The 14,742-nt window shown below is 30.7% G+C and overlaps 2 protein-coding genes across 3 annotated transcripts; both read left to right on the top strand.

Annotated features, from left to right (window-relative positions):
* The first annotated feature begins 5,160 nt into the window (after positions 1-5,160).
* Positions 5,161-9,201, top strand: LOC137808551 (diacylglycerol O-acyltransferase 2D). Of its 2 annotated transcripts, none has more exons than XM_068609718.2 (9): positions 5,161-5,630; positions 5,712-5,786; positions 5,949-6,034; positions 7,035-7,141; positions 7,224-7,379; positions 7,881-7,967; positions 8,159-8,256; positions 8,434-8,521; positions 8,837-9,201. In XM_068609718.2, exons 1-9 carry the CDS (start codon positions 5,407-5,409, stop codon positions 8,936-8,938), a joined length of 1,023 nt encoding a protein of 340 aa, XP_068465819.2. In that variant the 5' UTR covers positions 5,161-5,406; the 3' UTR covers positions 8,939-9,201. The 2 variants fall into 2 exon arrangements, 1 of the variants encoding a protein (XP_068465819.2); XR_016519328.1 differs by having other exon boundaries at positions 5,171-5,630; positions 8,124-8,256.
* Positions 9,202-10,275: 1,074 nt separating this feature from the next.
* On the top strand, positions 10,276-12,553 carry LOC137808550 (pentatricopeptide repeat-containing protein At3g29230). Its single transcript, XM_068609717.2, has one exon. The coding sequence runs from the start codon at positions 10,276-10,278 to the stop codon at positions 12,130-12,132; it is 1,857 nt and encodes a 618-aa protein (XP_068465818.2). The 3' UTR covers positions 12,133-12,553.
* Positions 12,554-14,742: the final 2,189 nt, after the last annotated feature.

The following is a 14,742-nucleotide window of genomic DNA, read 5'->3' as shown; positions in this document are numbered from 1 at the left end:
TGATAAATTTGTGAGTTATAAAATAAATCAGTTAATACTATTTTATTGAAGGTCTCATATAGGATCCATGAATGAAATAGTCCACCACTAAACATTATAAATAAGTCTTTACTTTTTCCAGATTCACTCCTGAACATCAAAGAATTTAAAAGTGAAAGAAAAATGATTGAAACACCAAAAAACAGATGCAAGAAAAACAAAAACAAAATTATTGAAAAATAAAAAAATGAATTGTTAATTCTAGATACTATTTAAGCCTTTCCATCTATATAATTACAAATTCCAAAATACACTAATCCAAAAGGATAGTAAACCGATTTGTTTTAAAATTAATGTGTAAAAACATACTAGTGATCAAACACAACTTTTTGTATTTTTATTTAAAAAATACATTAATCTAAAGCCCTATTTCTTTGAAAAAAATTATGATCAAACTAATAGAAACCTTTCGTGGATAGTTTTTCTCATATTCTCGTAATATCATAGATGCTTGTGAGGATCGCGTAATTATAAATGATAAAATTATATATATATATATATATATATATGTGTGTGTGTGTGTATAAATCAATATATTAACAATATTAAGAATTGATTTATATATTAATTCTTTATAAAAAAAAAGTTTAAAACCTTATTACGTGTGAATATAAAAATCAAAAGTATTTTTTGTAGACGGGCTCCATTTTTTTGTACATTTTGTAACATTGGGTTGGTTTCTGAAAAAGGCTGCTTCTTTCTTCACCCATGGCTTCTTCTTCAGGCACCTCCTTACTAAATTGTAATTACTTTTTTGTTCCTGGGTAAATAATTTAAAAAACAAAACCCTATATATTTTATCTTCACACTTTGTTCTCTCCTCTCACCCTGCGGGTTTTCCTTCATTCCATAGCATCTCCAATGCTGGTTTCCTTCCAAAACTATTTCAGTTGATTTTTTTTTCAAACAATTCAACCTCTTCATATCTTAACCTTCATTAATAAAATATAATTTTTTTTATTTTATTGTAATTTTCATTGAAATTCACACAATTATATATGCAAATAGAAAGTCATTCAACTCTCCTTTCGGAATGGATAATCCATAATTCGTTTTATAACTCAAAAATACTTTTTGGATTAAGTAATTCATAAGTAATTTGATAACTCAAAAAAATACCTTCTGAATTGAGTAATTCATAAGTTATTTGATAACTCTAAAATACCTTATGGATTACGTAATCTAGAAAAAATTCATCATCATTTTCACTCCATTTTGGATTCAATATATTTTTGGATTACCTAATCCATAAGTTATGAAATTCAATAATTCTATTATAGAGTTTGTAACACAAAACTTATTTTTGAATTTGGATTAACATTTTGGCTTATGTAATATAGAATACAAAGATGTATTATGAATTGTGTAAGCCATAATGTTAATCTGGATTCGAAAGTGAGTTCCGTGTTACACAATCCATAATATAATTTCTAAAATCTTTAACTTACACATTCTATAATTCGTAGATGCACCGAATTATCCAATCTAGAACATAAAAAATCCACGATACTTCTGCAACGCAACCATGGTAAGTTGAAAACTCACTTAAAAATGCTACAACCATCACGAATCGTCGCCAACGACCGTCAACACAACCCATAAGCATTGTCACCACCACCACCTTCAATGCATACACTCTCTTCACTCACCAAATCATAATCATTTTCACTTTATTCTGGATTCGATACATTTTTAGATTACCTAATCCACAAGTTTTAAAATTTTGTAATTCTATTATGAATTATGTAACACGAAACTAAATTAACAAAGATATATTATGAATTACATAACTAGATTAATTAACAAAGATATATTATAAATTACATAAGTTAAAATCTTAATTTATATTTGGAAGTGAGTCCATGTTACACCATTCATAATATAATTTCTAAAACTTTTAACTTATGGATTATATTTGGTTTCTATAATCCATAGATGTATCGATTATCCAATCTTAAACATAAAAATTCCATGATACATATAGATAAGGAAACTAAAAATTCACCTGAAAATTAAGAATAGTAAATATAATTAAAAATAAAAAATACATTCTGGAAAAAAAAATCCAGAACACAAAATTTCAAAAAGTGTATTTTGGAAATTGAAATTCGGAATATTTCGAAATAAAAAGTTTCAGATGTAATTTTTATTTAACACCTTTAATATTATAATCATCATTAAACTATATGCACAGTCTTTATTAAACTATATGCACAGTCTTTCAACTTCCTATCATGTGCAATTTTAAATTTAATTTTTTGAAATGAAAAATCTTTTAAATATATCTTCAGGTTGGTTATTAATATTGAGTGAATTGGATCGTTAGACTCTTATCGAACAATTATTTTAGTTCAAGTGTTTTACAAAGAGTTAGTTCAAAAGCTTAAAGAAATATAAAAGTATTAAACTGCTTTCATGATACTTATTCATTAAATAAAGAGTTCATCATTTTTAATTTTTATCTTACATGTAAGAATGAAGAAATTCTCACAATCAACAGAAACATAAAACCCTACAAGAAAAGTTGGTTTTAAAAAATAATTTATTAATCTAAATTGGTTATTAATTTAATTAAAAAATAGTTAAAATGAATGTAATTGATATTGTTGAATTTATTGGAGAGGTGAAGCATAAGTGCAGAAAGGTACAAAAAATAGTTGATAGTTGATAGTTGAAAGTTAGGTATAAATGTTATGGATGATGTTGTTCGTAGAATCCAGCACGTCACACACAACTCCTATAGGTTATGATACTTCCGTCACCATTACTCTTATGCACTCTCAATAATTAATTAATAGTCTAATTATATTTTTTTTAAGCTTAAGAAAGTGTCATTATAAAATACAATTAAAATTTTCTTAAAGTATATATTACGATTTGGAATTGTCGTTAAAATTTATTACGATTTTATTCTTAAGAAAATATTTTAGAAAATTTGTCAGAGATATCAAATCGACTATAAATTAGGATATTTAATTTTTTATAAGTGAATGTTGTTGGAGATCCCACATCGACTAGAGATTAGAACATTTCATTGTATATAAGTGGATGCAATTCTCAATCTTATGAATTGATTTTATGGAGTTGAGTTAGACTTAAAATTCATTTCGTAATATGATATGAGAGCCCTTTCAAGTTTATCCTAACGAGAATATTTAATTATGTTTATAGTTAGTTTCTCAATATGATACCGAAATTTTTTTACCTATCGTTTATTTTACTTTATAAGTTAGTTTTATATATTAAAAAATTATCTAAATTGTCTTTAATATTGAGTTAGTTAGACATAAACAACACCAATATTAATTCCTTAAAATGTGAAAGTGTAAGTTGAGTCATTTTATCGTTATAGATGAATTTATTGGAGAGGTGAAGCATCAGTGCACACAGTACAAAAATAGTTGAAAGTGTGTTATAAAATGCGTGTCCAACGTATATTTTATATGTACACCCGATATCGTTTCACACGAGGAAATATTATATTAACATATATTAAAATTGTATATATTTTTATTAATAATTGCTTTAGTTTTTATTTTATTGGAGCAAAGGGATTATAATAAAAATATAAAAGAAGTACATAATAAATGAGTGTAAAGTTTGGTTGATTGATTGAAGTCAGAGATAATCATATGATCTAGGTAATAATAAAAATAAAAGACAGTAGTAAAATGTATTAAAATATAAGATATAATAATATATATTCGATTTCAGCATAAGTTTTTTTATTATTAATATTTGTAGTGTTAAAAATTTTCGTTATTAGATTATTTCTTTCATTAGACTTGATTAAAATTAATAAGGATGGACTTCTAGGTATTTTGATATTTGTGAAAGTATTAAAATTTATTCATAAACAATTATTTTATTAATATAATAAACTTCTATCTAATCATAATTATAACAATTATTTTATTGATATAATAAACTTCTATCTAATCATAATTATTTAGGAATAAGTATAATGTATTTTGTATAATTTTCGTTAATATATGAATTTTGATCTAATTCACATATTTTTATATTATTTATTTATTTATATTTTATGAATAATATTTTTTAATTAATATATTAAGTTGTATTCTAACATGAAGGTTTTATAAAAAAAATATAATAATATAAGAAAGTTTGATAAACTACAAGCAAGTGGAAGTAGTTTGTAGCTTATAAATTAAAAGCTTATAAAATAAGTTATTTTTTTTGAGATATCTTACCAAACATTTCTACTTAGGTTAAACTATTTTATAAGCTATTAATCTAACAATTAACTTATTCACCTTATCAAACACATTCAATATTTAATTATAGACATAAAAAATTGTGACTTAATTATCAACATCATCGATATTAACAATTGTGACTTCAGCCACAATAAATTGCAAATAAAATTTTGGACCCATGCCTCTCTTTTTATTTGGTTTAATAGAGGTGACCCACCTCATTAGAAGATGGGCTAATAGTTATTTTGTTATATTTTTATTTATATATATATATAAATACTAAAATATATTTAATTATATAAATATTTTAAAATACTTTAATTAGTTAATTAATGTATTTAATCAAATTAAAAGAATTATTATACTTATATATTAAATTATTTTATTATAATTAATAATTGAAACTTAATTTATGAGTATTAATAGTTTATGTTGTAATATTATTACATATTTGTAAATTATATAATATAAAAATAATATTTTGATTTTTAATTAAAAAAGTTACGATGGTTCAACCCACCTCACCCAGAAGAAGTTAGAAGTTTGATACTTATTTGGCAAAACTAACTTAGATTTGATAAACTAACAAGGTAAATGGTGGATAATAAGTTTCTAAATTATAAGCATAAATTTGATAAACTATTTTTATTATATTATAAGTCTTTCATAAAATTAATTCATAATCAATTGGTATAGATATTAAAAATTGAAATTATAATTAAAAATATATTATCTAATATTAAACCTTCAAGAGTGATACCTAACTAACGGTACAAATTCAACTACTTTTGAAATGAATACGATTGTAATAACTTTTTCTATCACGTTGTTTTGACAGTAAAAATTTGATGAACAGTGAGTGTTCTTTCTCTTGAATTTATTTGAAACTTGAGTTTCACATGGATTTGTCCAATCAGAAATAATGATAATATAAAAAAGAAGAAGAAGAAACCCCTTTCCATGTGCCATGAATGAGTATCTGTTTTCTGCAGTTTTATCTTAAGAAACTGAAAGAGTAAAATAAAACCAAATTAAGAAGGAGACAAGAAGTTGATGGAAACTACGAGACCAACCCACATGACATTTTTACCCCTCACTCTTCCTTCATAAGACAACGCTTCCTCTGTTCCTCATCGCCTATCAGACCATGCAGCGCGCGGTGGCGGTCAAAGACCAATCACGGCGGATCTCCGGCGTAGCGGCGGCGGAGGGGGAAAAGGTGTTCAGAGGGGATGAGAAGTTCGGTCACACCTCCTCCTCCAACTATTTGAAGAAGATTTTGGCCCTCGCGCTGTGGCTCGGAACCTTTCATCTCAACGCAGGGCTGATTCTCCTCGCGCTTCTCTTCCTCTCTCTCCCCCAAGCACTCTTGTTCGTTTCTCTCTCCTATTTCTCTTCTCTTGAATGAGGTTAAGAAAGAGGTCCTTCTCATGTTATGTTATGTTATCTCAGGCTTATAGGTTTGCTGTTCGTGTTGATGCTGATTCCTATTGATGAAGAGAGCGAATTCGGTAGAAAATTATCCAGGTGCTTGTTTCTGTTTATAGCATTGCAATTTTATATCAAAACCAGTGATTAACTTAATCTGAGTTTTTGTATTTTCTTCTTCTTATACTGCGTTTGAGTCTCTTGCTTTTCTGGTTGAATAGAATGTATCTTTTTTTAGAAAAAAATTTGGGTGCGTTTCAGGTACATATGCAAGCACGTTTGCAGTTACTTTCCCGTCGTTCTTCATGTAGAGGATATGAAGGCCTTTCATCCTAATCGTGCTTATGGTTTGCCCCTCACTGTTTACTAAAGTTTGACTTCTGAAGATTTTTCTTAGATGAAACTGCATCTTTGTTCTCAATTGCAATTTTTTGCCTTCTAATGGAGATTAGTGATACTGACTCGACCAAAATATTGTATGTAACGGTTCACCTTATGACCAAAATAGTATATGTGACTGGAAGTCATAATTGCTGGCTAACTGTTTTGCGTTTAAATTTCTTGAAGGGTTCTGGCAACAAGCTGTTAAGCAGTGTCAAATTGAAAACAAATTAATATTGATATTCAATACACCTTACTAAATGTTTCTAATTGCTCAAAACAACATGTATTGAAGCGTTTTTGTATTTGGTACAGTAAATATTTTCCTTTTTTTTCAATTAAAACTTTATAGTTGCATATACTCAATCCATGCTATCTTTACTGCTAGTTATGGTGATAGTGTTTGAGTATCCTAATTTGTAAAATCAACTAAATGTGTAGACAAATATGAATATGATTAATTAAGGTTTGACATTAATAATATGTTTTAATTTAGAAATTGCAATTAGAAGTAGCTACTTTTGGTGTTGCTGAATGCCCTTTCTGGTATGAGAGCTCATCAGAAGATGGCAGAGTTTTTTATTCCACCTCTTGAAAGTTTTGGATTCTTTCTAAGGGGATCAAGCTTTTACTAGCTAGCTTCGTTGCTTTTTTGTTCTTTTCCTTTGTACCAAGAAAAAGAACTAGCTAGTTTGCGGTATGAGTAGGTCACATTATAGTGCTGATATTGTTCCAAACAGATTTATACAAGTATTCATTTTGGAATGAAATAATTTTTCATTTAGAGGTTCAACGTTGCATAAATAAGACAAGTGTCTGGAATGAGTTGATTTATTTCTTATCCTTTTCTGAAACATGTTTGCAAGTTTTAAGCTAGTATATCTCTCTCTATGGTGATGATTCCTATTTTATTTGTGTTTTATTGTTAGTAGTTCATCAATATTTATTTACTACCTTTGCCTGCAGTTTTTGGTTATGAACCACATTCAGTTTTTCCAATTGGAGTTGTTGCGTTAGCTGACAACACAGGTTTTATGCCTCTTCCCAAAATAAAAGTTCTTGCTAGCAGTGCGGTAAGACTTTTGCAGACCCTGTTTTGAACGAAGGTTATTGAGCATATAATTTAAAAAATCTCTAATCACACTCGACAAATAGGTTTTTTACACACCATTTTTGAGACACATATGGACTTGGTTGGGTCTGGCACCAGCGACAAAGAAAAGGTTTACCTCTCTGTTGGATGCTGGCTACAGTTGTATCTTAATACCTGGTGGAGTTCAAGAAACATTTCTCATGGAGCATGGTTCTGAGGTACATTGTTTTTCACTCTTTCTTTTTTACTATATTTTTATGTTTATCCTTTTTTTGATAACTGAAAATGTTTATTCTTTTAGATATAATAAAGAATGTAAAATAAAGAAATCTTTTATTTAATATGCCTCATGCAAGCCTATAGATCACTGGTGCGATCATAGTCATGTTTGTTTGAATTCTGACATTGGCTGTGAGTCATTTCAATTTGATTACTGCAATTTGCTCACTGATTACAATCTACCAATTAAACACCCTTCATCGTAATTGAATCATTGTACAATCACAAAATGCCTAAATATATGCAAAGAATATATTCAGTAAATCATCATAGTTGTTAGATAATTTGGTGGCTATATATTACCTGGTTGTTTTTTTTTAAATAAAGGATGTTTCCGATAAAGTGTTCCAAATAAAATGGGTTTTGCAATATGAAACTCCTTTATTTATATAATTTGCATTCATGCAAGTTAACAATATTAAGAATCATTTTCTTTCTAGATTGCCTTTCTTAAAGCAAGGAGAGGATTTGTCCGCATAGCAATGGAGAAGGGCAAACCCTTGGTTCCAGTTTTCTGCTTTGGGCAGGTATTTATTTCTTGCCCATGTTTATTCTCAAGGAAAAATCTTGCAGTTTTTGCCGACTCTCACAAAACTGTTAAAACTAAAATGTCGCTTTGTATTATTTCCTAAATGCTAATGTTGCTACTTTATTTTTCTGATTTTTTCTATTCATTCAAATAGATTATCACTTCCCTTTTGGTGTAATTTTGCTATAGTCAAATGTCTATAAGTGGTGGAAACCAGGTGGGAAGTTATTTCTGAAGTTTGCAAGGGCTGTGAAGTTCACCCCAATATATTTTTGGGGAATTTTTGGGTATGTTTTTCTTTTAAATGTCAACTTGCCACCTGCCAGTTTTTATATAGAATGGAAGAATTTTTTTTTGGACAGCAGTTATTTGACTGGTCTACCAGTGTGAAAGCTTAAATTAGCATGATAGAAGTTGTTATCTGGAACTAATGTTTTATACGGGTTATCTTTTCTCCTCTTCAGATCTCCGATACCCTTTAAACATCCAATGCATGTGGTGGTGGGTAGACCAATTGAACTGGAGAAAAATCCCGAGCCAACTCCTGAAGAGGTATATTCTATTATGCCTTTTTATTTTAACTGGCATCCAGTATCTTCTATCCTCTTCCTGTTATAGAAGTCTGCGTTTTCATCTTGTTAATAAGCGTACAATACAGTAAAGAAATCTTGGAATAGTAAAACTCCATCTGGTTTTAACTTTGAAAGGCATATCTTGTGCAAGAAACTAGCATGTAGTCCTTTAAATCTGAGATTTGCCTGATATGGATAAACTATTTTTCAATAGGTGCTTGCAAACAATGTGGCATGCAAGATATTTACAAAAACTAAACTTTTTGTCTCTTTTATTACTTTCACTTTGTTTTAGGTTGCAAAAATACATAGCCAGTTTGTTGAAGCACTTCAAGATCTATTTGAACGACACAAAGCTCGAGCTGGATATCCAGACCTTGAGTTGAGAATTGTTTGATAAGGCTGTAATTTGGACCTCTATTTTCATGGGGTAATTACACTTATCTCTTAGGATAGGCTCTGTATTTGGGAGTTTTGAAGGTGGAGTGAGAGGTTCATGGTTAATGGGATTGGGAACGGAGTGAGGCAAAATAATGCTGTTGATTTTTGGGAACTCACTGATGATTAATATTGTAAATTATAATTTTAACTCCCAATTACAACTCAGAACAATTTATATCAGATATACTTATAATATAATTAAATATACATTTTCTTAAACTTTGGAAGTAAATTTTATTCAATTTTGCAAAATCCAAAAGAGAAGATGTTTGCATCTCACTTGAATATTCTAACTAACTATATCATTAATTGGAAGACTCTTTCTTCCTACACCTTCCTACACCTTCGTGTGCCACCCCATACTAAATATGAAAATACCATTTTATCCTTTTTTCCCACCTCCTTGGATTTGAAATAATAAGCTTATGGATTATGTAATCCGTATATATTCTGGATTACCTAATTCAGAATTCAATTTCATATTTAGAAAAGACTCTGGTTTATGTAATCTGGAAGCTAATAACACATCTGAAAAAAAGGCTTCCGGATTACATAATTCGAAAGCTAATCTTATGTATAAAAAAAACAAGACTTTCGGATTATGTAATCCGGAATATTGAAAAGGGTATTTTTGGAATACGAAAAACTTATGGGGGTGGCACAAGAAGGTATGGAGGTGCAGAAAGAAGCAGCCTAGTTGGAATTACACTACCACATTTGAGGTTGCAATTTATGTTTTTGGCCCTGCAACCCCTCTTAGAGGATGAAATATTTAAATGTTATTGTACCTTACTCCTTCATATACCCCTATTCAAGTAATCTACCCTAAACTCCATACCTTCTTTCAAAATTTTTCTTATTTTCTTCTCATTTCAAATTCTATTTATTCCTTCAATTTTTTTTAATAAATAATCAGAAATCACCAAAACTAATTAGACATATCTTAGACATAAATAATAATAAAATCTCCACACATCCTTACAAATATTAAATTAGTACAGTAAACAATGCATAAAAGTTGTTTGAAACAATGGTGGTTTAGGAGGACTAGGACAGGCACATTTGTTAACGACAAAATAATGCAATTGTAGTTTTCATCTCTAATCTATTCATGCCGCACAAAACATCCTTAGTTTGTCCTTCAAAATTCAAACGTTGGTGTTTCTGCACAAAATGTTACTACTCTGACACCACATTCGTATTTCGGACTTTCGGGTCGGGTGGATCCAAGTGGAACACTCTCCGGATCCTACACATACCACCATCATATACGTTTTTAATCCACGGCTACAAATGCAAAGCAAAATAGGGAAGTTAGTGGTGAACGATTCTCCGAAGCTTCTACAGAGAGTTGCAGAGGAGACGTTGATCTCCCTGTTAAGGTCATGCCAAACGTGCACGCGGCTGCACCAGATCCATGCCCAGATTGTCGCCCATGGACTCCAGGGCAACGATTACGTCACCCCCAGTTTCATCACGGCGTGTGCGCGCCTCGGAAGAATGGGTCACGCCCGAAGAGTGTTCGACAGAACGGCGCAACCAAACGGCGCCACTTGGAACTCCATGTTCCGAGGCTTTGCCCTGTTGGAGTCTCCCTTCGACGTCGTCGTTTTGTTCGCGCAAATGCACCGTGCCGGTGCTTCGCCGAACTGCTTCACTTTTCCAATGGTTGTGAAGTCGTGTGCTCAGGCGAACGCGGTTAGAGAAGGGGAACAGGTTCACTGTGTGGTCGCCAAACGCGGCTTTAAGTCGAACTCGTTTGTGGGAACCGCGTTGATTCACATGTACTCCGCGAGAGGGGAAGTGTCCGTCGGGGATGCTTACAAGGTGTTCGGCGAAATGCGCGAGAAGAATGTCTTCGCTTGGACCGCGATCATCGCTGCTCACGTGGCGTGCCGTGACATGGCTTCCGCGCGGCGTTATTTTGACCTGGCGCCGCAGCGGGACGTGGTGCTGTGGAACGTCGTCGTTTCGGGGTACATCGAATTGGGGGACATGGTCGCTGCGAGGGCGCTGTTTGATAAAATGCCGAACCGCGATGTTGTGTCGTGGAACACCGTCTTGAACGGTTACGCCTACAACGGTGATGTGGAATCGTTCGAGCAGCTGTTTGATGAAATGCCTGCGAGGAATGTTTATTCTTGGAACGGGTTAATTGGAGGGTACGTTCGGAATGGGCTCTTTAACGAAGCTTTGGAGTGTTTTAAACGGATGTTGATGTTGGCAAAACAAGAAGGGGAAGGTGGTGATGTTGTGGTTGTTCCCAATGATTACACAGTTGTGGCAGTTCTGTCCGCGTGTTCCAGATTAGGGGACCTTGAGATGGGTAAATGGGTGCATTTTTATGCAGAGAGTATTGGATATAAGGAGAACTTGTTTGTTGGAAATGCTTTGATTGACATGTATGCAAAATGTGGGGTTATAGAGAAAGCCCTTGATGTGTTTAATTGCTTGGATGTGAAGGATATAATAACTTGGAACACCATAATTAATGGGCTTGCCATGCACGGTCATGCAGCCGATGCTTTAAGTTTGTTTGAGCGCATGAAGAGCGCGGGTGAGAAGCCAGATGGTGTTACATTTGTTGGGATTCTGTCTGCTTGTACGCATATGGGGTTAGTGAAAGATGGGTTTCTGCATTTCCACTCGATGGTTGATAATTACTCAATTGTGCCTCAGATTGAACATTATGGATGCATGGTGGATTTGTTGGGAAGAGCTGGTCTTATAGATCAGGCTGTGGATTTCGTGAGGAAGATGCCAATGAAACCGGATGCGATTATATGGGCGGCACTGCTTGGGGCTTGTAGGATGTACAAGAATGTGGAAACAGCAGAAGTGGCACTTGAGCAGCTCATTGAACTTGAACCCAACAACCCTGCAAACTTTGTCATGCTTTCCAACATATACAAGGATCTTGGAAGATGGGAGGATGTTGCCCGGTTGAAGATTGCAATGAGAGATACAGGGTTCAAGAAATTACCGGGATGTAGTGTTATTGGGTGCAATGATAGTGTGGTGGAATTCTATTCCTTGGATGAGAGACATCCTGAGACAGAGACTATATATAGGACATTGAAGGGATTGACGATTCTGTTAAGATTGAATGGGTATGTTCCTAATGTTGTGGATGTTGCTCATGGAAACTGAACGAGGAGGGATTTGAGGATACTCAAATCTTCATACTGGCTCAGCATCTGAAGGACCCCTTCAGTTCTACACACCAAAACCAATTCTTCAAATTCAGGGTCTGTTTTGAAAATCAATTCTAAGGCCTTTGAAACACTGAAGAGTCACGCAGCCAAAATCAGTGAGTGTTTCATCCTCCTTCTGCTGCTTGTTGTCAAATTCTTGGTATTTATATGAGCAATTTGGCAATGATCACTTCTGTATATCGTGTCGACCTTCCATCAGACTAGGGAAATCCTTGGTATTTTTGGAAGAGTGTATTATTTACATTGTTGTAGGTAGTAAAACATGATTGAAAAAAGTTCTGTGTTATATTGGTGAGGATCATATTTCGATTATGTAGAATAAATAAATGAACATAAGATATAAGAGCTTTAAGAAACTATTCTGTTTTTTCATGTTTCTGTTATAAAAAATAAACAAGTGTTTTATGTAATAAAACTTATTGCTTTTATTGCTCAATTTATATTTCTTTTAAAATCATGAATGCAATTTATTTTATTTTGTACTTTAAAAAGCCAAATATTATTTTTAAAAGTAGTCATAAAAAGTCCAGAAGCAATAGTCTCTCAACCTTAGGAAGTTTTATGTTCTGAATTATGTAAGGACAAAAAAGAAGTACATACCAAATTAGAAAAATGAAATTTGTGTCCTTTTATTATAACAACATCAGTGTTTTCATTAATTTATACTTCATTAATCCTTGTTTACAAGAGATACTATTTTCTACAACTACTTTAGTGTACCTTTTTTTTTTTTACAATTTAACTCCTTTTTATTACTGTTGTAGTACATATTTTTTTATTTCATAACTTATTTTTTATTATGATAATCATTATTTTAATTACATAACAAAAAAAATAAAAAATAAAATGTTTTTTAACTAATATTAATTTACTAATACAAAATCAAGAGACTAACAACATAAAGTAAGTTGACAAAAGAGTAATTGCAGAAGCTAAGGCATAACTCCATAGCATGATTACATAACATTCACTTTCACCATATCCGAACAACTGACCAATGATGCCTGCCAAATTAAAGCGGCCAAAATTAGATTTATTACCAGTATAAAGAAGTAAATTTTAAATTTAATTTAATTTTTTAAAATTAAATTATAAGGTGAAGTTTCTCTACGCTTATATATATTGTAAAATATTATAATTTATATTGTAAAATATTATAATATTTAGTATGATGATTTTAATATATATATATATATATATATATATATATATATATATATATATATATATATCATCCATGGTGTGTTATGTAGGATTAAGTGTTTCAAAAAGATTGTTGGTTGTAGTGTCTTCTTTCATGCCCATAGATAAACTGCTCCAATCTAAAGTTTCCCAAATCAACTCCAATCAAAAATATTAACACATAATCAATTATAATCAAAATTAATTTTAGAGAACTACTATGGATAGAATGTAGTACAGACACTCTATACAATATGAACACAAATACTTCAACACATATACAATATGAACACAAATACTTCAACACATATTTTTCAAAATGTAGAACATAAGATACTGATCTATATATTATATAATTATGAATTATATAAATTGATATAAAGATTTATGTGTACAAGTGTGTTTGAGTTTTTTTTTACAGAAATATGCTTCACATAACTAGTTAATTTTTTTTGTTTTTTTTTATAATTATAATAAGATTTATGTGTACAAGTGTGTTTGAGTTTTTTTTTACAGAAATATGCTTCACATGACTAGTTAATTTTTTTTTTTCTTTTTATAATTATAATAAAAACTTATACAATAAAATTTAGATTTTAAAGAATTAATGTATTTGTATTTTTTAAAATTGTGTTGAAACTGTGTTAAAATTTTTATAATATTTAATATTTGCTTCTAGACTAGATGTAATAGACGTATTTGAGATAAATATAAGTATATCCTTATAAGTGCATTATTATTCAATAATGGAATGAAAAAGGTCCACTAAGGCAGATTTTGAAAAGTAATAGTACCAAATTACAAGGGTACAATACAACATAATTTCTTTTTGAAGTTTACTTTTTTCTTGTGTAAGTGCATATTAATTCACCACATGTTTAACATTTTGCATACTGCCATAGAAAATAGCAGGAATAAAAAACATTTTTTATTCTTTTGAAATTATAATCCATTGTGTAAGGAATGGAAGTGATTAAAAGTACCATTAATATAAGATTACAAAAAGAGTTTTGTAATTCTAAAATTAAATGCATAGTTTTTTACTTTGTTTTTTTCAAACATGTCACTGCACGTGGTCCTCTATTTTTGTAAGAGGTTTGTTTGTCTTATATATAAGATATATTTATCATTTTCAAATGCATTAATTACAAATTGACTTATATACCTTTGATTCATTATGAAATCCATTAATAAGATATTTTTTCATTGGTAAATTTATTGATTTATTAAGAATGTAATCACTATCGTTTCCTGTTTTTGTAAGAAATTCACTAAATAAAATTATATTATACACCAGTTTTTTTAAAATGAAATATTATATTAATAAAATAATATATAATTTATTTGGATTTCAAGCTGATAA

Source organism: Phaseolus vulgaris, chromosome 3 (genome assembly GCF_051622355.1).
Source record: "Phaseolus vulgaris cultivar YP4 chromosome 3, ASM5162235v1, whole genome shotgun sequence".
NCBI classification, from domain to species: Eukaryota; Viridiplantae; Streptophyta; class Magnoliopsida; order Fabales; family Fabaceae; genus Phaseolus; species Phaseolus vulgaris.
The sequence above is the reverse complement of the archived record's forward strand: the minus strand, read 5'-3'. Positions and strand labels throughout refer to the sequence as shown.

Coding starts and splice junctions, on each gene's coding strand:
- LOC137808551 (XM_068609718.2), top strand. CDS start 5,407: ATGCAGCGCGCGGTGGCGGTCAAAGACCAATCACGGCGGATCTCCGGC. Junction 8,257..8,433: donor TATTTTTGGGGAATTTTTGG/GTATGTTTTTCT, acceptor TCTCCTCTTCAG/ATCTCCGATACCCTTTAAAC. Junction 8,522..8,836: donor CCGAGCCAACTCCTGAAGAG/GTATATTCTATT, acceptor ACTTTGTTTTAG/GTTGCAAAAATACATAGCCA.
- LOC137808550 (XM_068609717.2), top strand. CDS start 10,276: ATGCAAAGCAAAATAGGGAAGTTAGTGGTGAACGATTCTCCGAAGCTT.